At 45.8% G+C, this 25,558-nt stretch overlaps 1 protein-coding gene across 1 annotated transcript in view; it reads left to right on the top strand.

The window, feature by feature from the left end:
- Positions 1-24,020, top strand: part of PLPP4 (phospholipid phosphatase 4) — a 70,138-nt gene extending 46,118 nt beyond the window's left edge. Inside the window, exons 6-7 of the mRNA XM_068166105.1 lie at positions 14,518-14,688; positions 20,979-24,020. Coding sequence (XP_068022206.1) covers positions 14,518-14,688; positions 20,979-21,178 — 371 coding nt within the window. The 3' untranslated portion in view covers positions 21,179-24,020. The remainder of the gene's footprint in view (positions 1-14,517; positions 14,689-20,978) is intronic.
- Positions 24,021-25,558: the final 1,538 nt, after the last annotated feature.

Genomic DNA, 25,558 nt, shown 5'->3' with positions numbered 1-25,558 from the left:
ACCTACTGTGCACTTTAATACAGCATAAAGAGAGCATTGCCAGTGGAGCATGTTACACATTGTCATTTCTGTTTATACTAAAAGTAGAATATGCACATTAAAAGAGTGCTGGAGATGAGGTCATCTCTACTTACTTGTTGGGAGAAAGAGCAGTGTCTTTAAGAAGGGGCAGTACAAACAGCAGTAGGGGAAAAAAAACCCAATTGGTTACCCTTTTCTGCTGGTGTAATAAATGAGATTATATCCTCTGACCAATCCTAAATAGCCATTTCTTTAAGCAGCCAGATTCCATTAGGAATGACAGCAGTAATTGCTCAGTCCACCATCACAGGCTTAAGAATGTATAACAAAAAGTTCTTCTGCAAAGGTCCCCCAGCCCTGCAGTCACACAGGCAGAGAGGATCCTAGTTGTCCTTTTCCCCCAAGTTAACATTTCCTTCCTGTCTGAGCAAGCTCAGCCTGCCCATCCTGCAGCTGTTGGGAGGATGCATGCCTTTCCCTCCAACACTCACATATTTTCCAGAGGTGGAATATCTGTGTTAGCTTCTTAGGGCTGCTCTTCAATAAGGCTCACAGGGTGAGAGTCCCTACTGGAAAGCTTCTATTACTGTTTGTGTTTGCATTTGGTGATTGCTGTTGAATCACCAAATTATGATTGTTGTGTATCACCAACCTCATCCCTTACAGAGCATCTTGTCCAGGAGTGGCAGTGTACCCAGCTGTAGAGGCAGGTCTTAGGAGACAGCTCCCTATCCAGAGTAGAAGTGAATGCTGAAGGTCTGTGCTCCACCCATTTACTGGGAAGAATCAACAGAGTGCCAAGCAGAGCCTGGGCTGCGTCAAGAGAAGTGTGGCCAACAGGGCACAGTGGTGATCCTCCCCCTCTACTCTGCTCTGGTGAGACCCCACCTGGAGTACTGCCTCCAGTTCTGGAGCCCCTATTGCAAGAGGAATATAGACATGCTGGAAGGTGTCCAGAGAAGGGCCACAAGGATGAGCAGAAGGCTGGAGCTGCTCTGCTATGAGGACTGACTGAGGAAGTTGGGGTTGTTCAGTCTGGAGAAGAGAAGGCTCCAAGGAGACCTTCTTGTGGCCTTCCAGTATCTGAAGGGGAGAAAGCTGAGGAGGGACTTTTGAGGGTGTCAGGGAGGGATAGGACTGGGAGGAATGGAGCAAAACTAGAAATTTAGATTGAGCTTGGATGTTAGGAAGAAGTTGTTCCCCATGAGGGTGGTGAGAGACTGGCACAGGTTGCCCAGGGAGATGGTGGGAGCCTCATCCCTGGAGGGTTTTGCAGCCAGGCTGGATGTGGCTGTGAGCAACCTGATGTACTGTACCTGAGGTGTCCCTGCCCATGGCAGGTGGGTTGGAACTGGATGATCCTTGAGGTCCCTTCCAGCCCTGACAATTCTGTGATTCTATGACTTGCTGTGGCAACATTTTCATTCTGTTAAGGCAGATGCTGTTGATGACAGTGTTATGGACAATCCTCTCTTGTAGCACCGTGTTTCACATCTTGGTGTGGTCTTCAAGCCCATGCTAAGAATAAACTGGAGTACGTAGGAGTAGTGCTACCTGGAAGTAAAAGCAACCGTTCTGTTTCCATGGGGACTTCAAATCAGCCTGCAGGGTGATCACCTTCATGAGCTGGGGTGTTTGTTTCCTACTGTACAAGAGCTAGTTGTGATTAGTCTCCAAATGCTGCTGGTTGACTGGTTGACCCTTTTGAGCAGCAAGAGTAATGGAGCTGACTCACATAAGTACCTGTTCTTGTAATGCAAATAACCTTGTGTCAGTCCAGAATGATTTCAATAAAAACAAGCCTATTAACTACCATTTTGCTGCAAGCAAGAGAAAAAAAAAGGAATCAGTAAAAACCTTGAAATTGAATTGTAAAGTTGACATTCTAGGCACCTTGCTTTAGAGGTAGCTGGATGATTTACCAGGTTGCAGAAATCTCAGTCATTAAGAGAAAACAAGGGGATATTAAACATCTCTTGAGATAAAAGCTGTGAGGCAAGTGCAGGAAATCAAACACATTGCTTATTTCAGAACAAGAAGAGTACAGAACATCTGCAGAAAGCCTCATCTGGAGTTTGCTATTACTGCCAGCTCTACCCAGAAAGCAGCAGCTATTAGAGGGAAGTAGGAAGGGGTTGTTAACTCCTGTCTGCAGAGGAATGAGCAAAGGATGAAATCAGTGTTTCATTATCTAACAAAAGCCAGACCAAAAAAAATCTTGCTGTGAAATATTTTTAAAACTAATCCTGCTTTGTTGCAAGCAACTCAGTTCTCTGGTGATTTTCTCTTCAGGCTTTTAGTTTTCCCTTGGCTCCCCCTGAACTCAGACAATGCTTTTTGAAATATTTCTGTCTGCAGTTCCAATGTTCTGTTTAAAACAACCAGAAACCTTTGGACAGTGGTCATGTTGGAATCACAGAACTGTCAGGGTTGGGAGGGACCTCAAGGATCAGCCAGTTCCAACCCCCCTGCCATGGGCAGGACACCTCACACTACAGCAGCAAACAATCGAACCCTAAAGGCAGAGGATCCTGGAGCATCAGGCTGAGCTGTATCAGCTTCTAGCAAATCCTGGTCCCCTGTTTGGGGTCTGTCAGGACCCTGTACTTCTGGGGGTGGGTTGTACACCCTTGTACACCCTTCCAACCCAAACCCTTCTCTAATAACTCCTCTCCAGCCTGTATAGAGTCAGAGAATTGTTTGGATGGGAAGCAACCTCAAAGATCCTCCAGTTCCAACCCCCTGCCTTGGACAGGGACACCTCACACTACAGCAGGTTGCTCACAGCCACATCCAGCCTGCCTGCAAAAACCTCCAGGGATGAGGCTTCCACCACCTCCCTGGGCAACCTGTGCCAGTCTCTCACCACCCTCATGGGGAAGAACTTCTTCCTAAGGCCTAATCTAAATCTCCCCTCCTCTATCTTGGATCTATTCCCACTAGTCTTAGTACCCAACATCCTAAAAAGTCCCTCCCCAGCCTTCATATAGCTCCCTTCAGATACTGGAAGGCCACAGTAAGGTCTCCTCAGAGCCTTCTTTTCGCTAAACTGAACAACCCCAACTCTCAGCCTGCCCTCATAGGAGAGGGGCTCCAGCCCTTTGCTCATCCTCATGGCCCTTCTCTGGACACATTCCAGAGAAGTTTCAGATTGTTCTGGAAGGGGATGTAAGTTGGACTCGTGGGTGAAGCTGCCAGTGGATAATTGCATCATTTGCAGGGAAGATGGGAGGATGGAAAAAAAAAAATCTTGTGATTATTTTCCTGAGGTAATTAATCAGAAAATAGAGATGGGAATGGTTGACTGATTGGTTTTGATATCATAGCATTTCCACAGACACTTGGGACTAAAGATCATTTGAATTGGTGAGGCGTGCTCAGTGATGCAAGAGTTTATCATGATTAGCCATTTTGTCCTGCATTGTTTTAGCCTCTCTTCTTTGCTGATCTCCTCTCCCTGGTATCCAGCAACAGGAGGATTGGGAATACTTCAGAGTCAAGCCAGAGGTGGTTTAGACTGGACATTAGGAAGCATATTTTCACTGAGAGGGTTGTCAAACACTGGGACAAGTTGCTTGAAGAGGTGATCAATGCCCCATGGCTGTCAGAATTTGAAAGGCATTTGGATAATGCCCTTAATAACATACTTCAAGTTTTGCCCAGTCCTGAAGTGGTCAAGCACTTGGACTAGATGATAATTGTCATGTCCCTTCCAACCAAAAATTATTCTATCCCATTCTATTCTGATCCAATCCACTCTATCCCATTCAATTCTGATCCAATCCACTCCAATCCATTCTGTCCCCTTCTAGTCTGAGCCTATCCATTCCATTTTATTCTAGTCTAATCCATTTTATTCCATTCTATTCTAATCCATTCCATTCTATTCCAATCCAGTCCATTCTATTCTGTCCCACTCTGGCTTTCTTCCTTCGTTCATTAAGCTTGTGGGGATGAACACAAACAAGATGCTGCCTATTAAAAATGGAACTACTAGTTATTGTAAAGACAAAAATTTCTAATGGTGAGGGCTGAAAGTTATTTATGCTATCAAGCAATAGAATAATGCATCACTTTCTGATGTTGTTTAGTAGGTCAAGGAGGATAGAATCTGATTGTAAAAGAGGATATCATTGTATCCAGGGAATGCTCTTGCAGCAGGGTAAGTAATGGATCAGAGTGAAATACGAGGAGCCGGTCTGGCCTTGGTTCTGTCACCAAGAAAATATTACATGGCATATCTTGGAAATGCCTCTAGCAGTTACAGTCTCAATAACTGGTTCACATACTGGTCTCTGTATGTTTTTTTTTTTGATGCCTCTCATTCATCCTGGCTAAACTCTGCTTATTTGTGCACAAAGCATTCTCAACATTTCTCCTAAATTAGTGTTCTGCCTGGTCAACTCCTTGGTTGTTGGGGAAGGAGGGAGAAAACTCTTCCAAAAATAAAACTTCCTTCTCTAAACCAGTTAAAAAGTCTCTGATAGTTGGACTAGGAGTGTCCTTGGTGTGAGCTGTCATCTTAGACAGGTGAGGACTACCACAGCAGCTCTTAAAAGAAATAGCACCTTTGCTATGGACTGGTTGATTGGTTAGGATTTTATCTTTTCTTTATCTCCACAATTAACTGTCCCACTCAGTGTGATTTGTGCCTGAATACTGCATTGATGTTGTACTACCCCCAAGGAGTTGCCTTCCCAGATGATCTGAAATCTGGTTATGCAGTTCATGCTTGCGCTAAAGTTGCTTGATGAAGCACTAATTAAATGACTATAGTGTTGGTGGTGTGTCTTGCTGTGTCAGGCTGCGGCAGGGGAGGTTTAGTTTGGATGTTAGGAAGAAGTTCTATACAGAGAGAGAGATTGCCCATTGGAATGGGCTGCCTGGGGAGGTGGTGGAGTCACCGTCATTGAAGGTTTTCAGGAGGAGACTTGATGGGGTGCTTGGTGCCATGGGTTAGTTGTTTAGGTGGGTTGGATTGGTTGATGGGTTGGACGCGATGAGCTTGAAGGTCTCTTCCAACCTGGTTTGGTTTATTCTAAAATAAATTCTAAATAAATTCTAAATAGAAAGAAAGGAAGGAACTGGAAATTATGGTGTCTTCAGAGTGAAAGGACAGCTAGCTCCTCCTCCCCTTCTTCTCTAGATAATTGAAGTCGGTCAGTTGTAAAACTGCAAAGACTTTTTGCATTGTAAAGGCCATTCATTTGTTGGGAAAATTAAAACCATTTGTATGTGCTGGGAGGGGAGAAGAAGTGATAGGATTTCCCTGGAATAGTTTGCTGTCCTGTGATAATTTATATAAAATATTGCTGCAGTGCATGTAATTACAGTTAGGTATCTAAATCTGAACTGTTAATTATCTTTAGCTGGCAATTTCATGGAGGATAATCATATTTCCCTCAGTCGAAAGCGAGCATTTTAAGCAACAGATGAGCTACAAAACACAGGTTTCTGGCAGTAATTGCTGCTACTCCCCTATCTTCAAGATAAATCTCTTAATGAACAGCTGTATGGATGTGTCCTTCTGAAATTTGTCATCCTCCTAAAGAAGAATTCAGGAATATAAAGATTAGGTTTCTTAGCTATGCAAGGGGTGGTTGGGGAAATCTCCTGTGGGGTTTATTGGCTTCTTAATTCAAACTGTAAGGATACTCAGGAATGGTTATGTTTATTGCTTTTACCTCTTCTCTGACATATTTACCCCTCAGTACACAACAGCAAAGCCCGTTTGAATTCATGAGGGGCTTGTGAGATGGACTCTTTAACGTTTATGGTTTCCCAGCTCTCATAATAAATCAACTCTTGCTAGTCTGTTTGAGCTTTGAGTTGTGGATATGTCTCAAGCAGACCTCCAAAGACTTTCTGGTATTTCCTGACTGGTATTTATCCTACAAAGCAAACATTGCATTTTACAGACTACAGAATTAACCAGGTTGGAAAAGACCTTTGAGATCATCGAGTCCAACCTGTCACCCAACACCATCTAATTAACTAAACCAAGTGGCTCATCCAGGCTCTTTTCAAACACCTCCAGGGATGGTGACTCCACCACCTCCCTGGGCAGCACATCCCAAGGGCCAATCTCTCTTTCTAGGATGAATTTCTTCCTAATTTCTTCCACTTTAGAACTTAACACAATAGCTTCTTTTTTCCTGGTGATATGGTAATATATTTTCTCCTTTTCTCTGCATGAGAAAAGAGATTAATCCCAGTTCTACTCTGTACTCCAGAATGGACAACAGCTTTGGTTTGGTTGTCTTCAGAGAATCTGGATTGAATTGGAAATGAAGATAGAAACTTTACTACAGGTTATTTACAAGTTTGGAGCTCAGCATTGACTTCAGTAATGGTACAATGCAGCTGTGCAGCCACTTCCCTCTTGGTGTCCTGGTTCATTTTGCTGTTTTACTTGTAGATGAAAAAGGCTTCAGATTGCTTGCTTCTTTTTTTTTTTCCTCAAGACCTCTTTTTCTTTAGATAAAGCCTGCAATGGCAAGTTCCTCTTGCAAATGGTGGATAGGTCAGGCTTCATTGCTTTGCACTTGCTGTGTAGCAGGAATAAATAACATTTTCCTGTTCTTCCTGGCTCTTATAGCTAGAAAAGAGAAGCAGAGATCTTCTGTGTAACTCTTTCTGCTCTGGCTGTGCACAGTCTTGGGATTTCCCTTGCTTTTTTCTTGAGGTATTATTCAAGTATTTCTGGGGATTATTTTCAGGCAATAGTAACACTGGTGTAATCCATCAAAATCATAGAATCAACCAGGTTGGAAGAGACCTCCAAGATCATCCAGTCCCACCTACCACCCAGCCCTGTCCAATCAACTAGACCATGGCACTAAGTGCCTCATCCAGGCTTTTCTTGAAGATATCCAGGGACAGCAACTCCACCACCTCCCTGGGCAGCACATTCCAATGGCAAATCACTCTCTCTATGAAGAACTTCTTCCTAATATCCAGCCTGAATTTAGCTTGGTCTTTCATGTCTGGACTAATTTTGCTGTCACAGCTGGTTTCACAGCAGTGTACCCATGGCTATGTCCACACTGAGAGACAGCAAACTAGACGACCTTTTGAGATCCCTTCCAACCCCTAACATTATGTGCTGCTGTGGAAGCCTTTGACACTGCCTACCATGCTGTGTCAAGTGTTTGACAGAAGCATTACAATCCTCTAGTGTCAATGTTTCTGTCTGTCAAAGTGTTCTTCAATATGAGTTTTACCTGTGTTGCACATGCTCCTCTGTATGCTTGTGCTAACATGCTTCAAACAAATGTTCAATCAAATGCACATCCCTGAAAGACTGATACAAATACTTGGCATGGTGAATGGAAGGGCAAATAAGTGAGCAGGATGTGATCTGTTATGAGGGATGCTACTGATGAAGCATGCAGGAAGCAAGAAGATACCCTGATGCAATCTGTGGCACTCGGTATATTCCAGTATTTAGAATAAACCTTTATTTAGAATAAACCAAACCAGGTTGGAAGAGACCTTCAAGATCATCATGCCCAACCCATCAACCAATCCAACCCACCTAAACAACTAACCCATGGCACCAAGCACCCCATCAAGTCTCCTCCTGAACACCTCCAGTGATGGTGACTCCACCACCTCCCCGGGCAGCCCATTCCAATGGGCAATCACTCTCTCTGTATAGAACTTCTTCCTAACATCCAACCTGAGCCTCCCCTGGTGCAGCCTGAGACTGTATTAAACTGGAAAGGAAAAAATTGCTCTTGAAACAGATCATTTGTGGTTAAATGCCTCAGAGTGCTTGTGGGTAAGAATTAGAGGGAAGACCAGCAGGGCAGACATCCTGGTTGGAGTCTGTTATAGACCACCCAACCAGGAAGAAGATGTTGGTGAAGCATTCTATAGGCAGCTTAGGGCTGTCTCAAAATCTCCTGACCTTGTTCTCATGGGTGACTTCAACCTGCCTGATATCTGTTGGGATCTCAACACAGCAGAGAGGAGACAGTTTAGGAGGTTCTTAGAGTGCATAGAGGACAGGTTCTTATCATAGGTTCTGCAGGAGCCTACCAGGGGTAAGGCTATACTTGACCTCCTCTTCACCAACAGGGAAGGGCTGGTGGGTGATGTGGTGGTCAGAGGGTGTTTGGGGTCCAGTGACCACGAGATAATTGAATTTTTGGTATTTGGTCAAGCTAAGAGGGGCAGCAAGAAGACCTCCACTCTGGACTGCTGGAGGGAAGACTTCAGGCTACTCAAGGAACTAACTCAGAGGGTTCCTTGGGATAAAGCCCTTAAAAATAAAGGGGTCCAGGAGGGCTGATTCAAGGAAGAACTCTTGAAGGCGCAGGGACAGGCTGTGCCAATGTGCCGGAAGATGAGCCGCCGGGGCAGACGGCCAGCCTGGATGGGTAATGAACTTTTAATAGAGCTAAGGGAAAAAAAGAGGGGGTATCATCTTTGGAAGAAAGGGGAGGCAACCCACAGAATGTTTAAGGATGTAGCCAAATCATGCAGGAAGAAAATTAAGGAGGCAAAAGCGCATTTGGAGCTTAAACTGGCCTCTGCTGTGAAGGACAACAATAAGTCCTTCTATAAATATATTAATAGGAAGAGAAGGGGCAAGGACAACCTCCGATCATTGGTGGACATGGAGGGAAATGTTGTATCAAAGGATGAGGAAAAGGCAGAGTGACTTAACACCTTCTTTGCCTCAATTTTTACTAGAAGGACAGAATGTCTTCCAGACAGCTGGCCTGCAGAGTTGGCAGAAGGAGCCAGGGAGCTGCAGAGTTTCCCTATGTTTCATGAGCAAATAGTTGGAGCTCTCCTCAGCAACTTCGATCCCCACAAGTCAATGGATGAGCCAGGGAATTATAGGCCTGTCAGCCTGACCTCAGTGCCAGGTAAGATCATGGAACAGGTCATCCTGAGTGCAATCACACAGCACTTACAGGATGGCCAAGGGATCAGGCCCAGCCAGCATGGATTTAGGAAGGGCAGGTCCTGCCTGACCAACCTAATCTCCTTCTATGATCAGGTGACCCGCCTGGTGGATGTGGGGAGGCCTGTTGATGTAGTCTACCTGGACCTCAGCAAGGCCTTTGACACCGTCCCCCACAGCAAACTCCTGGCCAAGCTGTCAGCCCATGGCTTAGATGGGAGCACACTGCATTGGGTTAGGAACTGGCTGGAGGGCCAAGCCCAGAGAGTGGTGGTGAATGGTGCCACATCCAGCTGGCGGCCAGTCAGTAGTGGTGTGCCCCAGGGATCAGTGCTGGGCCCCATGCTCTTTAACATCTTTATTGATGATCTGGATGAGGGCATTGAGTGCATCATCAGTAAATTTGCTGACGACACCAAGCTGGGGGCAGGAGTTGATCTGCTGGAGGGTAGAGAGGCTCTGCAGAGGGACCTCGACAGGGTGGACAGATGGGCAGAATCCAAGGGCATGAGATTGAACACATCCAAGTGCCAGGTTCTGCACATTGGCCACAACAACCCCATGCAGTGCTATAGTCCGGGGTCAGAGTGGCTGGAGAGCGGCCAGGCAGAGTGGGACTTGGGGGTGCTGGTTGATGGTAGGCTGAACATGAGCATGAGCCAGCAGTGTGCCAGGCAGCCAGAAGGGCCAATGGCATCCTGGCCTGCATCAGGAACAGTGTGGCCAGCAGGAGCAGGGAGGTCATTCTGCCCCTGTATACTGCACTGGTTAGGCCACACCTCGAGTCCTGTGTCCAGTTCTGGGCCCCTCAGCTTAGGGAGGAGGTTGAGTCACCATCACTGGAGGTGTTCAGCAGGAGTTGATGGGGTGCTTGGTGCCATCAGGTAGTTGTTTAGGTGGGTTGGATTGGTTGATGGGTTGGATGCAATGATCTTGAGGGTCTCTTCCAACCTGGTTTATTCTATGTATTCTATGTGTTCTATGAATCCCACAGTGAGAGTAATTTGTATTAGGGAGCTGATGATCTAAACCTTGTGGCTAGACACTGTATTTATGCTAAGGGTTAGCAGAAAAGCAAATTAATTCTCTAGTTTTTGCTAATTAGCAAGCTAGTAGCTGTTTAATTGGTACTGAGCTGTTCCTGAGTTAACCTGGCAACTCTTATCTCAGTTTTTAAAAGGTTTTTCTCAGGACACTGGAGATGTAGTGTCAGGCCTTTGTTTTGGAAAGAAATGCACTTCTGATCTAGCAAGGAAAATGCAGTCAACACTTGCATTCGCCAGGGACTGCAAGAGGGCAGCACCATCATGAGTGTGTTCAAGGACCGGTTGCATCCTGACATGATTCAGTCCTAGGTTTGGATCTGATCCAAGCCTGTTAGCTGAACCTAATTGCAACAAATATAACTGTGAATAATGGAGACCTCAGCAGAAAGAGGGAAGAACATACCTTGGAGAGAAAGGTGTCTTTCTAGTCTGGTACAGAACAAGAGGACACAGTCTCAAGCTGTGCCAGAGGAGGTTTAGGCTGGACGTTAGGAAGAAACTCTTCCCAGCCAGAGAGATTGGCCATTGGAATGTGCTGCCCAGGGAGGTGGTGGAGTCACCAGCCCTGGAGGTGTTCAGATAAGGATTGGATATGGCACTTGGAGCCATGGTTTAGTTGTCATGAGGTGTTGGGTAATAGGTTGGACTCGATGATCTCTGAGGTCTTTTCCAACCTGGTTGATTCTATGATTCTATTCTATGACTGCCCACTTGAAGAAAAAAATTAATTATTTTGCTTTTGATAATGAGCTCAAAAGGTTCCCTGGGAATTGCACTTCTGTAAAATCCTCTTTGAATTGAATCTGGGCATTAAAATTTATGCAGCCATTTGGTGTCATACTTTTTCCTTCAGGAAAGATAAATATTTCAGTCTTTGAACAGTGTGAAACTGAAAACATGAGCCAGTAGCCCTCCCTAAAATTGCAGTAGGCTGCTGTGCAATTCCAGTGATGAATAGTTTGTGTTTGCATTGGGGAAATACACAGCAATCACTGCAAGTGTAGAGTGTTCCAAACAATGAGATGGATCATTTTCTCTGATTGTCCCCCAAATGCCTGGTTTGCAGTTTCACAATTTGTTGCCACTTAAAATAAGTTGAGGATTTTCTTTCTTTTGTTCCTTCAGCTCTGAAACTGCTTAGTGTAAAGAAGATATAGATTGTGGGCCTAGCAAAGCAAAACTTGAGAGGCTGGAAGATTCTCATGGGGTAGTTATAATTGCCAGAAAACACCCACAAAAGCAATCACATTTTTAATCATAGATCATTAAAGGTTGAAAGGGACCACCAGAGATCATTCAGTCCAACCCCCCTGCCAGAGCGGCATCACCCAGAGTAGTTCACACGGGAATGCATCCAGATGGATTTGAAAGTGTTCAGAGAAGGACACTCCACAACCTCCCTGGGCAGCCTGCTCCAGGGCTCTGTCACCCTCACTGTAATGAAGTTTCTGCTCATGTTGAGGTGAAATCTTCTATGTTCAAGCTTGTACCTCTTGTTCCTTGGCTTATTACTGTACACACACACATCACATGTCTGAGTCCAGTTCTGGGCTCCTCAATTTTAGAAGGATATTAATAGATGAAAGGCGAGCAACTGATGTTGTTTACCTGGACCTGAGCAAAGCCTTCCACACTGTCCTGCACGACATCCTGGTCTCCAAACTGGTGACACATGGGTGTGATGGGTGGACCACTAGATAGATACAGAACTGGCTTGATGGCCACACCCAAAGAGTGGCTGTCAATGGCTCCATGTCCCAGTGGAGGCCAGGGACAAGCAGAGTCCCTCAGGGATCAGTCCTGGGACCTGTCTTGGTCAACATCTTTGTGGGGGACATGGACAGTGGCATTGAGTGCACCCTCAGCAAGTTTGCTGATGACACCAAGCTGTGTGGTGCAGCAGACAGGCTGGAGGGAAGGGAGGCCATCCAGAGGGACCTGGACAGGCTGGAGGGAAGGGAGGCCATCCAGAGGGACCTGGACAGGCTGGAGAGGTGGGCACAAGCCAACCTCATGAGGTTCAACAAGAGCAAGTGCAGGGTCCTGCATCTGGATCGAAGCAACCCCAGGCACAAATGCAGGCTGGGCAGGGACTGGCTGGAAAGCAGCCCTGAGGAGAGACTTGGGGGTGCTGGTGGCCAAGAAGCTCAACAGGAGCTCTCAGTGTGCACTTGCAGCCCGCAAAGCCAATCAGATCCTGGGCTGCATCAGGAGAAGTGTGGCCAGCAGGTCAAGGGAGGTGATCCTCCCCCTCTACTCAGCTCTGGTGAGACCCCACCTGGAGTACTGCCTCCAGTTCTGGAGCCCCTATTGCAAGAGGGATCTGGAGGTGCTGGAAGGTGTCCAGAGAAGGGCCACAAGGATGATCAGAGGGCTGGAGCACCTCTCCTGTGAGGACAGACTGAAGGAGTTGGGGCTGTTCAGTCTGGAGAAGAGAAGGCTCTGAGGTGACCTAATTGTGGCCTTCCAGTATCTGAAGGGGGCCTACAGGAAGGCTGGGGAGGGACTGCTCAGGATGTCAGGTAGTGATAGGACTAGGGGGAATGGAATGAAGCTGGAGGTGGGGAGATTCAGGTTGGATGTGAGGAGGAAGTTCTTCCCCATGAGAGTGGTGAAGCCCTGGAATGGGTTGTCCAAGGAGGTGGTTGGGGCCCCATCCCTGGAGGTGTTTAAGCCCCGGCTGGCTGAGGCTCTGGCCAGGCTGATCTAGTGTGGGGTGTCCCTGCCCATGGCAGGGGGGTTGGAACTGGATGATCCTTGTGGTCCCTTCCAACCCTGACTGATACTATGATACTATGATACATTGAGACACTTGAATGTGTCCAGAAAAGGGCAATGAGCCTGGGGAAGGGTTTGGAGCACAGCCCTGTGAGAAGAGGCTGACGGAGCTGGGGTTGCTTAGCCTGGAGAAGAGGAGGCTCAGGGGAGACCTTCTTGCTCTCTACAACTTCCTGAAGGGAGGTTGTAGCCACATGGGGGTTGGTTTCTTCTCCCAGGCAACCAGCACCAGAACAAGAGGACACAGTCTCAAGCTGTGCCAGGGGAGGTTTAGGCTGGATGTTAGGAAGAAGTTCTTCCAAGAAAGAGAGTTTGGCCCTTGAGATGTGCTGCCCAGGGAGGTGGTGGAGTCACCGTCCCTGGAAGTGTATAAAAAGAGCCTATATGAGGCGCTTGGTGCCATGGTTTAGTTGATGAGATGGTGCTGGGTGATAGGTTGGACTTGATGATCTCTGAGGTCTTTTCCATCCTGGTTAATTCTGTATTCTGTTTGAGCAGGCAGAGGGGATATTCCAGTTTTCTGTGATATGTTGTCAGCACCATAGATTTATTTTCTCCTGTGGTGCTCTGACTGTGCATCTCCTGGCTTGTTTTTGTGCAAGCCATGCCACTCTTAGGGAAAATAACATTCATTTCAAGAACAACGTGACACAGAAATGTCAGAAGAAATTATTTCTTCTTGTCAATAGATAGGCTGAAAAGCAAAGCTGAAAGGCAAAGCAGGGGTGTGTGACTCTCAACGGGCTGTGTAGAAGAAGGTAACCTGGTCTGCAAGGAATCTTAGACTTATTCAGGACTGGTGGTTTTATGTTAAAGGTTGTTTCCTGCTGCCTTCCAATGAGTATGGAATCAGCACTGGTTGAAAGAGCTTCTAGGAAACAATGCATTTGGCAGAGTGGCTTAATGACTGATCAGCATTTTGCCTTGCTCCACCACAGCCAGCCTAAAAGGATTCCTCTGTGTGTTTATGAAGATGAAATGCAAAGCTTCAGTAATTGCCTTCCAGCAGCTGTGTAGCAGACACTTCTGAAACCACCCCATTGTGCTCTCAGCTAAAATTGACCATCCAACGGATTTATCAGCAGGACATGAAGTAATAACTTCATCACATCTAGAGTTTGGGAACATAAGGAGAAGGGCATTAAAAAAGTTGTAGGAGGAGCTTAGGTAAAAAGCTGTTTGTTTGCCCCAGCACTGATGGAGACTTCACCATTGCTCTCTACAACTACCTGAAGGGAGGTTGTGGCCAGGTGGAAGTTGGTCTCTTCTCCCAGGCAACCAGCACCAGAACAAGAGGACACAGTCTCAGGCTGTGCTAGGGGAGGTTTCGGCTGGAGATGAGGAGAAAGTTCTTCCCAGACAGAGAAATTGGCCATTGGAATGTGCTGCCCAGGGAGGTGTTCAAAAAAGGCTTGGATGTGGCCCTTGGAGCCATGGTTTTGTTGTTAGGAGGTGTTAGGTATTAGGTAATAGGTTGGACTTGATGATCTCTTAGGTCTTGGTTGATTCTATGAAAACACCAAGTTAAAGTGCCATCATTTTGATGCTTACTTAGGAGTCATCATTCAAAAGAAATGAAACTCTGTCAGTTTTTCTGTAGAGGAGGTGAATCTTCTCCACTTACCTTTGCATCTAATAACACCCTGGAAGGTCCAAGACTTGTCTGCTGTATGTCAGGTCCCAGAGACTCTTAAGTGACAGTGTTGTACAGTGTTAATGACAAAATACTGTAGTTAATGTGCTTTTCTTTCTCAGTTGCATTTTCAGGCCTTGGCTTTACCACCTTCTACTTAGCTGGAAAGTTGCACTGCTTCACAGAGAATGGCCGGGGGAAGAGCTGGAGGCTCTGTGCAGCCATTCTCCCACTCTACTGTGCCATGATGATTGCTCTGTCACGGATGTGTGATTACAAACATCACTGGCAAGGTGAGCCAACGAGATGCCTTTGCTCTGTTTTGATTTTTGGTTGGTTTTTCTTTCAATCCCATGAGTTAGAAGAGGAGAGTGGGCTAGAGATTTTCCTTGCTCCTGGATCGATCCTGAGGGTTTCATTACCTGACGACACTGCAGGGGCCCTTTACTGTCCACTACTTTTGTATACACAATGCACAGCATCATATTTATCTCCAAATCTGAGTTAGAGGGGTTTTCATATCACCATTTTTTACAAATATCTATCTATCAGTGCCACAGTCATCATGGATGGATCCAGCTGTAGGTCAGATCTGGCCCATCAGAGTAGCTCTTCATGTGGCTTAGTCCTTATCTCCTGCTCTTTCCAGGTACTTGTTGGGTGCATGAGTGATTGCTGTATGGCTGCACATCAGCCTAGGCTGAACCTTCTTTCTGTGGCTAGGCACTGAGAGTTGCACTTACTCATCTACATTCTGGTCACTGGCTGCACATGATGTAATACCCTAGTTTTAAAGTAGAATAAGGAATAGAATAAGGAATAGAATAAGGAATAGGAATAGAAATAGGAATAGAAATAGAAACAGAAATAATAGAAATAGAAACAGAAATAATAGAAATAGAAATAGAAATAGAAATAGAAATAGAAATGAAATAGAAATAGAAATAGAAATAGAAATAGAAATAGAAATAGAAATAGAAATAGAAATAGAAATAGAAATAGAAATAGAAATAAAGCCAGGCTGGAAAAGACCTTTGAAATCATCAAGTCCAACCCATGACCTTTTCCTTCAGATCAAAGTATATTAGGCTTAGCTGCTCCTTGAGAGATGCAGAAACATTGCCTACCAAGCTACATTGTAGATGCCCCCTCCCTGGAGATGTTCAAGGCCAGTTTGGATGGGGCCTTGAGTAACCTGGGCTAGTTGAGAGGTGTCCCTGCCCATGAGGGAGATTGGATTTGATGATCTCCAAGGTCTCTTAAGCCATTCTGTGATTCTATGGTAGCGCAGGTTGGAACAGATTCTGCCCACACTCAAACCCTTGCTGCAAAGTTTGATGTTTTCTCAGGTTTTTTTGGCCAGGGCTGTAATTGCTCCCAAGGTGTCAATTCCACATTTTCCAGAGCCAGGTCCTATTTAATGAGAATTATTTTGTCTTCCTGCTACCTATCATTCTGTTGGTTCCTGTGTGTAATTTCAGCTCCTCGGCCTTGACAGGTTCTTCAAGGAGACTCCTGGTCTCCTGCAGGTGCCTTGTTTCATTTTAGGGCTCATTACTCTTCTTTCTTCACTGACTCTGGGAGTCAGAGACAGCCAGGAGCACACAGCTGCTGAAGGTGAGGTGTGTGCCTCACCAGGCTGGACAGGTTCCAGGTGTGGCACTTGGCTGGTTTGATCTCTGGTCAAGTGAGAGGGAAGGGTGTGGATGGCAGTGTACAGGTTTACTCTCAAGTTTTAAGTGCATGTTTTCAGCTTCCCACCATCTCTTGCAGGAGTAAGATGTATGTGCTGAAATATATGCTCTGAGGCATATTATTATGGTGTGCTTTATGACAGAAATAAAATGCACCCAAGGGGTTGTAACTGTGTCCATTACAGCTGCTCATATTTTTGCCTTTGAAGTTTAAAGAGCTGGAGCTGGGAACTCAGCACTCCCTAAGCTGAGAAGAGTTCTGGCAGACATTGCCCTGCAGCTGACATATGTTCTTACCTGGAAGGACTCAAGGCAGAGACTGGGTCACTCTCACACACACAACACAGAAGTTCAGGCCTCCTGTTTTGTGCTCAGCAGAGTCAGCTAAATGTGTTCAATTAATTATGGTGACTTTATGATAAAGTCTCAACTATGCAGTGAGCAAGGACCATCAAGAAGAAGTCCAAGACTTAGCATACTGTAGGTGAAAGAGGGAGTGGGGGCTCCCTACATTAAAAAGCCATTTGGTGGGCTCAGAATATTAACAGGAGCTCCCCTCTGTTTGGCTGGAGAATGTAGTATTCCAGTTCTTAGTGTTGGTACTGGTGAACAATAGGATATTTCTTTATGAATGCTGAATGCATTGACTGACTTCGAGTCTCTAGATCTCTCTGTAGGCTTAGAGTGCTGAATACATTCATCTGCTCTTCAACTAAGGGGAAATGTAATACAAAATAGTTAAGATAAATATTGAGACTGAAAGAATTTTTATTTTCCTTTAGAATCACAGAAATCAACCAGGATGAAAAAGACCTCAGAGATCATCAAGTCCAACCTATTACCTAATACCTAACACCTCCTGACAACTAAACCATGGCTCCAAGTGCCACATCCAATCCCCTCTTCAACACCTCCAGTGATGGTGACTCCACCACCTCCCTGGGCAGCACATTCCAATGGCCAATTCCTCTTTCTGCGAAGAACTTTCTCCTCACCTCCAGCCTAAACTTCCCCTGGCACAGCTTGAGACTGTGTCCTCTTGTTCTGGTGCTGCTTGCCTGGGAGGACAGACCAACCCCCACCTGGCTACAACCTCCCTTCAGGTAGTTGTAGAGAGCAAGAAGGTCTCCCCTGAGCCTCCTCTTCTCCAGGCTAAGCAGCCCCAGCTCCCTCAGCCTCTCCTCACAGGGCTGTGCTCCAGACCCCTCCCCAGCTTTGTTGCCCTTCTCTGGACACCTTCCAACATCTCAACATCTCTCCTAACTGAGGGGCCCAGAACTGGACACAGGACTCAAGGTGTGGCCTAACCAGTGCTGAGTACAGGGCAGAATGACTTCCCTGCTCCTGCTGGCCACGCTACTCCTGATGCAGGCCAGGATGCCATTGGCCTTTTTGGCCACCTGGGCACACTGCTGGCTCATGCTCAGCCTACTATCAACCAGTACCCCCAAGTCCCTTTCTACCTGGCTACTCTCCAGCCACTTTGAGCCCAGTCTGTGGCATTGCATGGGGTTGTTGTGGGCAATGTGCAGCACCCAGCACTTGGACTTGGACTTTATGGGCAAAGGAAAAGAGAAAAAAGGAAAAAAAAAGGAATCTGTGGCCCCCATAAGCTCAAACAAAACAAAGTTATCTTCAAACCCAGGAGTCAGAATAGCTGCCTGTGTTTGCTCATTACCTCCAATCAAGGTCAGTAAGCCTAGGAGTCATCGGCATAAAATCATTCGGTGACTTTGTACTCCTGGGGTGCCCAGCCTGGAGGACAGGCTTGCATAATTGGTGTAGAAGTGTTTTGAAAGAAATTCTCCACCATGAGGGTGGTGAGACACTGGAACAGGTTGCTTAGGGCGGGGTGGGAGCCCCATCCCTGGAAATTTTTAAGGCCAGGCTCTGGGCAACCTGCTATAGTGTGAGGTGTCCCTGCCCACAGCAGAGAGGTTGGAACTGGATGATCCTTGAGGTCCCTTCCAAGCCTGACAATTCTATGATCTAGGCAAGATGGCAGCAAATCTTGAAATACTTAGAGAGGACAGGCAGAAACCTGATGTTTCTCCATAATTAAAAATAGTTAACCTCATTGTTAAGCAGAATAAAAAGCAGCTGGAGTGGTATTCAATCAGCCACAGTTAATGATCTGAGAATTGCAACAAACACAGGTTCATAGCAATGAATCTTGTCACAGTAACTACATTTTTTACAAGTTGATTGATGCTGTAATAGTGTTTTATAGGGAAAATTCTGTCCCTTGGTACTTTTTGTACCATGACAGTTTGATAGAGACAGTCTGACTGGTACAATATCAGTCAGCTTCCAGTCTGGGTAGGAGGAGCTTCTGTCTGCTTGCAGAAACTGTGTGCACACAATCACCTTCTGAAATCTTACTGGAGCCTCTGTTAGACTTGGTGATCGATTTGTTGCATCCTTTTGTGTGTAGGAAGAGAGCACAGGATTAGAAGGGACCACAGGATGTTAAGAGTTGGAAGGGACCTCTGGAGATCTTCAAGTCCACCCCCTCTGCCAGAGCAGGACCATAGAATCTAGCACAGGTCACACAGGAATGCATCCAGATGGGTCTTGAAAGGCTTCAGAGAAGGAGACTCCACAACCTCTCTAGGCAGCCTGCTCCAGTGCTCTGTGACCCTCATAGTGAAGAAGTTCCTCCTCATGTTGAGGTGGAACCTCCTGTGCTGGAGTTTATATCCATTGCCCCTTGTCCTATCACACAGAGTTCAAGTGAGCAGAGCCTGTCCCCTCCCTCTTGTCACTCAGCCCTCAGATATCTATAAACATTTATTAAATCCCCTCTCAGTCTTCTCTTCTCCAGACTAACCAGCCCCAGGGCTCAGCCTCACCAGGCAGTGTTGCAGTCCCTTCAGCATCCTGGTAGCTCTCCGTTGGCCTCTCCCCAGTAGATCCCTGTCCCTCTTGAACTGGGGATCTCCTAGGTCATTCAGTTTAGCCCTCTTCCCCTACAGATAGCTATGACTTGTAATCACATTTCTTAAATTCATCCATCTCACTCAGCTTTTTCAGGATTTCTTGCCTTAGCCATTCCTATCAAAAAGGCTCTTCAGCATCTCATTGCTCTGGTGATTGCAAGGCACTTATTACCCACTGAAAACTGAACCACATGCCCTCTGTTCTATGAGGTAATAGACTGACAAATTAGGGCTTTTAATCTGTGTTTAAGGATACTGGGCAAAACCAATCTGTATTGATTTCCCCTTTGTCATTCAGCTCAGTGATTCACCTTGTTTATTACACTCTGGTTTCTTTGTAATTGAAAGTAAAACACAGGGAGGGAAACAGAGATTATATGGTCCAGGGTAAAACACAGCGCCAGTGCTTTTTGCCTCACTTCCCTTATTGTTTGTCTTCAGATCTGAGGCTTGAATGTGTTTTCAGTAAAACTTTGCCCTAATTGCTTGAAAATGAGACCCAAGATCAGACAGGTACATCAGTAAGAGTCAGGCAGAAGCTGACAACAGAATGAATCCTCTTCCCCTTCAGCTGCTCTGTAGCTCCCGTGGACAACTTGAAATTGCCCATGTGTGAGCACTGCAAGTAGCTCATAGAATGGCTTTATTTTATCTTATTTTCTTTGGTAGGAATACTAGATGGTAGAGAGCATCAAAGCAAGCTATTCAGAAGGTGTTGAATCAGTTAGCAGCCGTAAATAGTTTTTGACCTTTCAGGTGGTTTTAGGAAGAATTCATTCCGGCTGGAAATAGTTCTTGACAGCTGCCTTCCTCAGGGGCCTTTCAGGACCTGCAAGTGAAATGCATAGTTTTAGCTATAGAGCCCACTCCCTGAAGGAAGATAATTTTCCATCTTCTATCCTGCCTGCTCCTTGTCAGCACTGGAGAATGCTTTCCAGTACACAAACCAGCCAAGAGTGGGTCTGGTGCTTTACCTGCCGTCTTTCCTGGGGGTCCTTAGGCAGAGGTGAGGAGCAGTCTGCAGACAGTGCAGTAGTTTAAGCTGTAGCTGTCAGTGGGAGAGCTGTGAACAGCAAAAATCAGCTGCAAATAGAAAACCTAGTGGTGGGGATTGTAGATCATGGCAAACTGGATGAGGGTTACATAGACACATCACACAAATGGATGTTTGGATGTGGTGCTTGGGGATATGGTTTAGGGGTGACTCTTGTGGAGCAGGGTTCTGGGTTGGACTTGGTGATCCTGAGGGTCTTTTCCAACCTGAATGTTTCTGTGATTCTGTGCAGTGTTGGGCAGCAGTGAGCTGGCATGGGGTGAACGTTTAATGCCCCATGGAGACTGTTCTGTTCCCCTCGTTCATCTTATGAAACAGCCATCTACATTTTGGGTATTCAAAAGGTTAGAGAAGTCCCCAAGAAAATGCTGTCCTGTGTGGTTGTGGTGTTTGGCTCCAGCTTCTTTATGAAAATGTGGAGTTCACATTTCCTGAGTTAAACTCTTCCAGGTCAACCAACTGACTTCTGTTTACCATTGTCGCTACTGAGTGACGTTTCCATGGCTCCAAGGAGACCTAATTGTGGCCTTCCAGTATCTGAAGGGGGCTACAAGAAAGCTGGGAAGGGACTTTTGAGGGTGTCAGGGAGTGATAGGACTGGGGGGAATGGAACAAAACTAGAAATGGGTAGATTCAGATTGGATATTAGGAAGAAATTCTTCACTATGAGGGTGGTGAGAGACTGGCACATGTTGCCCAGGGAGGTGGTGGAAGCCTCATCCCTGGAGGCTTTTGCAGCCAGGCTGGATGTGGCTGTGAACAACCTGCTGTAGTGTGAGGTGTCCCTGGCCATGGCAAGGGTTTGGAACTGGCTGATCCTTGAGGTCCCTTCCAGCCCTAACAATTCTGTGATTCTGTGGTAACCTGCCTCTGCTTTTGTTGCTTTTCTTCTCTAGATGCTTTTGTCGGAGGAGTCATCGGCCTCATTTTTGCTTATATTTGCTACAGACAGCACTACCCTCCCTTGGCTAATACAGCTTGCCACAAGTCTTATGTCAGCCTGCTAGATCAGAACTCTGTGAAGAAAGAAGAGAGACCTACAGCAGACAATGCAACTGGCCTGCCTCTGGAGGGGATAACTGAAGGTCCTGTATGACTTCAAGAAATGGGCTGAACGAACTTATAGCTTTCTCACATTTCCTTCAAACTGGTCTCTTAACACAGTCTTTCTTACTGTATGTATTGGGATTTGTTTCCCTTTTGTTTCCTTTTTACAAAGAGGAATTAAATCTCTTTCTTTTTAATGCCATCACACTGTCATACTTTCAAAGTTAAGTTTTCAGTTGGGGTTGATGTGCTGAATCCTCAGCCTACTGCAAAGTGACAGACTACCTGAGGGAAGAGTGGGGAAGAACATCAATAATAACAACTCTGTGTGGTTAGGAGAGTAGCTTTAAGAAGGTGTGATTGAGGAGAAGGTAGATCTGGAAACAGATTTCCTGAAGTACTAAGTGTCTGCTAGAAAGTTCTGGTTGTTTTCAGCACTCATTGATTTTGATGGTTGGTGAGTACACACAGCACCTTTCATCAGATAGTCAGCATCTGTTGCAGGCCAGCCATTCCTTTATATGATTTGCTGAGTCAGGGCATCATCCTTAGGTTTATATTGGTGCCATCTAACCTTTAAAGAAATCTCCACATGCTGGTAGAACTTAGTATTGATTGTCAAGTTGTGACGAGGTCATTCTGAGCTACTAATGACCAAGCAGCCAAAAGGTGTGAGCGGGTGAAGCGTTTCCAAGAGCCTTGGCATTAGTAGTTCCCCAGGATGATTCTGGCATTCAGGAAATTCCACACTGTTAAAATTCTCAGCTTACAATAACATACAGGATGGTCTAGAAACTTGGTGTTACATCATTAGCGATTCTTTTACGAGAGCTCTTTCAGTAATTACCATCAAACAACAACAAAAGAAGGAAAGGAGCAGCCAGGACGTTCAACAAGCTGAAGTCTTTAAAGCCAATTCTAAAAGAAATCCCAGTGCTGGTGAGAATAAAGAAACCCAAATGTTTCCTGTGGATCTCAGTGTGCCATGTTTATTCTTGTGTAGTGACTTCCTGCAGCGTTGGTGACCTCCAGAAATGCAAAAGTTGTCATTTGTGACTTTGGGCACCCGACCATGAGTGCTTGCCGTGGCCTCCAGCTCTGTAGCATAGCCAGGGGAATGCTGCAGAGTCTTCCTCTTGATCCATTCCACGTTTTCAGCTCAACATGGAGCATGATGTTTGCCAAGGTTGGCTTGCTGCCTGAGTTGAAACTCACCTGAATCACAACCACTGTGAGTATAGAGAAGATGGCTAAGTGTGTGACCTTAGTTAATTTATTGATGGTAGGATCCTGCTTTGTTGTGTATGCAGTATGCATCATGTTCCTGTGAAATGATGTACCTTGGGCTGGCAGAATGTCAGATTGCAGAGGGTTTATCCTGTGAAAATGCAGGCAGATGGTCCAGACCACACCTTGGCAGCTGAGCATTTCTTAGCTGGAGCTGTTGGAGAAAGCAATCAGGATAGCGTTGATCAATGACCATTACTGTGGTGCTCTAGACTGGAAGAGGCTGCTGCCATCATGACAGTTCCTGAGTTCCTGTTGGAATAGGTGTTGGCCTTGTGGGCATTTTGTGATTCAGACAGCTCAGTGTCTTTGTGGGAGGCTTGTCCTTTACTTTTCTCAAAGGTAAGCTCTGCAGGTGTAGTTGAGAAGAGCTAACTTCCTGATGGGCAGTACTTGAACTTCTCTAGAAGGCAAGTCAGGTAGAATGCCTTTAAAGAGAAAGGTAATAGTTGTGCACTACAGAAGCAACCTATGTATAGATTTATATGATGTTTGGAAATGTTTGTAAGTAGGAAATGACATATAGGAACAGGATCTAGTAGGCATGAACCCAAGAGGGATTGGGAGTAATAAGCCTCATCTAAATGAAAAACTGATTCCAGTTTGACCATGCCAGTTATAGGTAGGATTTTTTTCCTGACAGTTGCAGTATTCTGAGCTCTAGAACAGAGGCAGCTGCCCAGCTTCACTGTGGATTTGCTGGTGGGTATCTGCTAATCCCCAAAGCCAGCAGCAGCAAAGCAAAATTACTCTGGCATTGCGTTTGCACTGAAATTGACAGGACCCTCCTCTGGTGGAACTGAGGTCTTGATCTAGAAATCCACAGAGAGTAATGGAGGCTTAATCTTTCCGCAGTTTTTAAACCATCCTACAGAATTCTGTAACAGGGATATCATTTTCTCTTGCTTCACATGGGAGGAGTAATGAAAGCCCTGGAGTTCAGGGTATGGTGTGTGCACAGGGCTAAGCCATCAGCTTTTTCTTTCAGCAGGAACCACCCTAGTCTTCCAGATTATATGCAAATGTTAAAGGGACAAAAAATAACAAATAAATCTTAAATCAAAATGAGAAGTTTAATACTGATGCCTAGAGAGCATTTTGCATGTTTTTGTATAGATCTGGCTTGTTCTGACAAAGGAGTGGGGCCTCCTAGCTGTGCTGTACACATTCCCAGTATTATTACAACGGCTTTTGATACAAACAAGCTCTCTTCTTTGGGATGGGGGAAGCTTATACAGCCCTCCAGTGCAGAAGCTTGGAACGTGGAAGTGTAGTGAAGCAGAAATACTGACACTGCAGGAGCCATTGGTGAGCCCTGCAAAGCAGTAAAGGATAAGAGGTTCTGATGGGAATTGTGAAGTCCAAAGTGGTGAAATAGAGACTGTAAAAGACTTGATTAAAAAAAAAACAACCAGTCATTTAAATGATGAAGGACTTAATGGAATGAAGCTTGTAGAGAGATCTGCAGGCACTGTGCTTGCCAGTGCAAAGTCAGTGGAGGGAAGGCATTTTTTTGTGGATCAATGTGTTTTACTCTCATGCTTTATCAATGTGAAGGAGATGTAATGCACCAATAAAACAACACATGGCTGTGGGTTTGTACAGATCTGTGTTATCATTATTTGGGTTGGGTTGGGTTTTTTTTGAGAAGAATAACATTTACCAGCTGGTTTTCATTTATAAACCATGTGGAATATTACCATACTGGGGAAGTGTGGCTGGAAAGCTGTCTGGCAAAAAGGGACCTGGGGGTTCTAATGGACAAGCAGCTGAATAGGATCCATCAGTCTGCCCAGGTGGCCAAGAAAGCCAATGGCATCCTGGCTGGGATCAGCAATGCTGTGTCCAGCAGGGGCAGGGAGGGGATTGTCCCCTTGTAATCAGCTCTGGGGAGGTCACACCTGGAGTGTTGTGTCCAGTTTTGGGCACCTCAATACAAGAGAGATGTGGAGGTGCTGGAGCCAGGGCAGAGGAGGGCAAGGAAGCTGTGCAGGGCCTGGAGAACAAATCTGATGAAGAGTGACTGAAGGAGCTGGGGATGGTTAGTTTGGAAAAGAGGAGGCTGAGGGGAGACCTCATTACTCTCTACAGCTACCTGAAAGGAGGTTGTGGAGAGGCTGGTGCTGGTCTCTTCTCACAGGTAATTAGTGATAGAATAAGAGGGAGTGGCCTCAAGCTGTGACTGGGTAGGTTTGGACTGGACATTAGGAAACATTTTTTCCCAGCCAGAGTGGTCAGGCATTGGAATGTGCTGCCCAGGGAGGTGGTGGAGTCACCAAGCCTGGATGTGTTTAAAGGTGGTTTGGATGCTTGGGGCTATGGTTTAGGGGTGAGCCTTGTAGAGTAGGGTCTGGGTTGGACTTGGTGATCCTGAGGGTCTGTTCCAAGCTGAATGTTTCTGTGATTCAAAAAAGCCACCAAGCCATAACATCACTGTCTTACTGATAAACCAAAAGTCAGTGCTGATGCCACTAAAATGGAACAGGCTTCCTCCTTTAACCAAAGAAGGTTGTCCAGGAAAATGTGCAGTGCAAGTCTGCAAGGCTGAAATGTCAAAACATTTGACCAGCTAAGCTGCAGCAGATGCCCTTTCATCTGTCAGGTTCCATACTTCATAGAATACTGGGAGTGCCATATTTCATAAGGAAGAGGGTTAGACTAGAAAAGGATAGCAAAATCTAATTGCATGCAGCAGAAACAGCCTGAAACCACAAGAAGCTGGAGACACTGACCCAGGCAGCAAAATGTCCCTCTGGTGAGTGGGGGCTGGACAAGATGACCTTTGGAGGTCCTTTCCAACCCAGACCATTCTGTGAGCACACATCTCAGGCAATGTGTTAGGAATGGAGCTGCAGTGTTTATGCTGATTCATTTGTGGCTTTTGTTGTGTGGAATGTAGTCTGATTCCACTCTCATGCCCTGTGCATACAGCAAGCTCTGAAAACAGAACTTAAAAAGAACATCAAACCTTATTTTTCTGCTATGGTACTGAAATTTCCTTGACTTCAGAGGAGCTGCTCTGGATCACTAAACACATCCCATGTGGAATGAAGCCTTCTCACAGCTTTTGCTCACAAGAGTACAATTGCCAAAATATTGCAACTGATTTGACTGCAGTGTAGTTTTCTTGTGATAACATGTG

This window comes from Melanerpes formicivorus, unplaced genomic scaffold (genome assembly GCF_026170545.1).
Source record: "Melanerpes formicivorus ecotype bairdi unplaced genomic scaffold, bMelFor1.0.p_v2 SCAF_97, whole genome shotgun sequence".
Taxonomy (NCBI): domain Eukaryota; kingdom Metazoa; phylum Chordata; class Aves; order Piciformes; family Picidae; genus Melanerpes; species Melanerpes formicivorus.
Note: the sequence above shows the minus strand (reverse complement) of the source record. Positions and strands in the feature narration are given on the sequence as shown.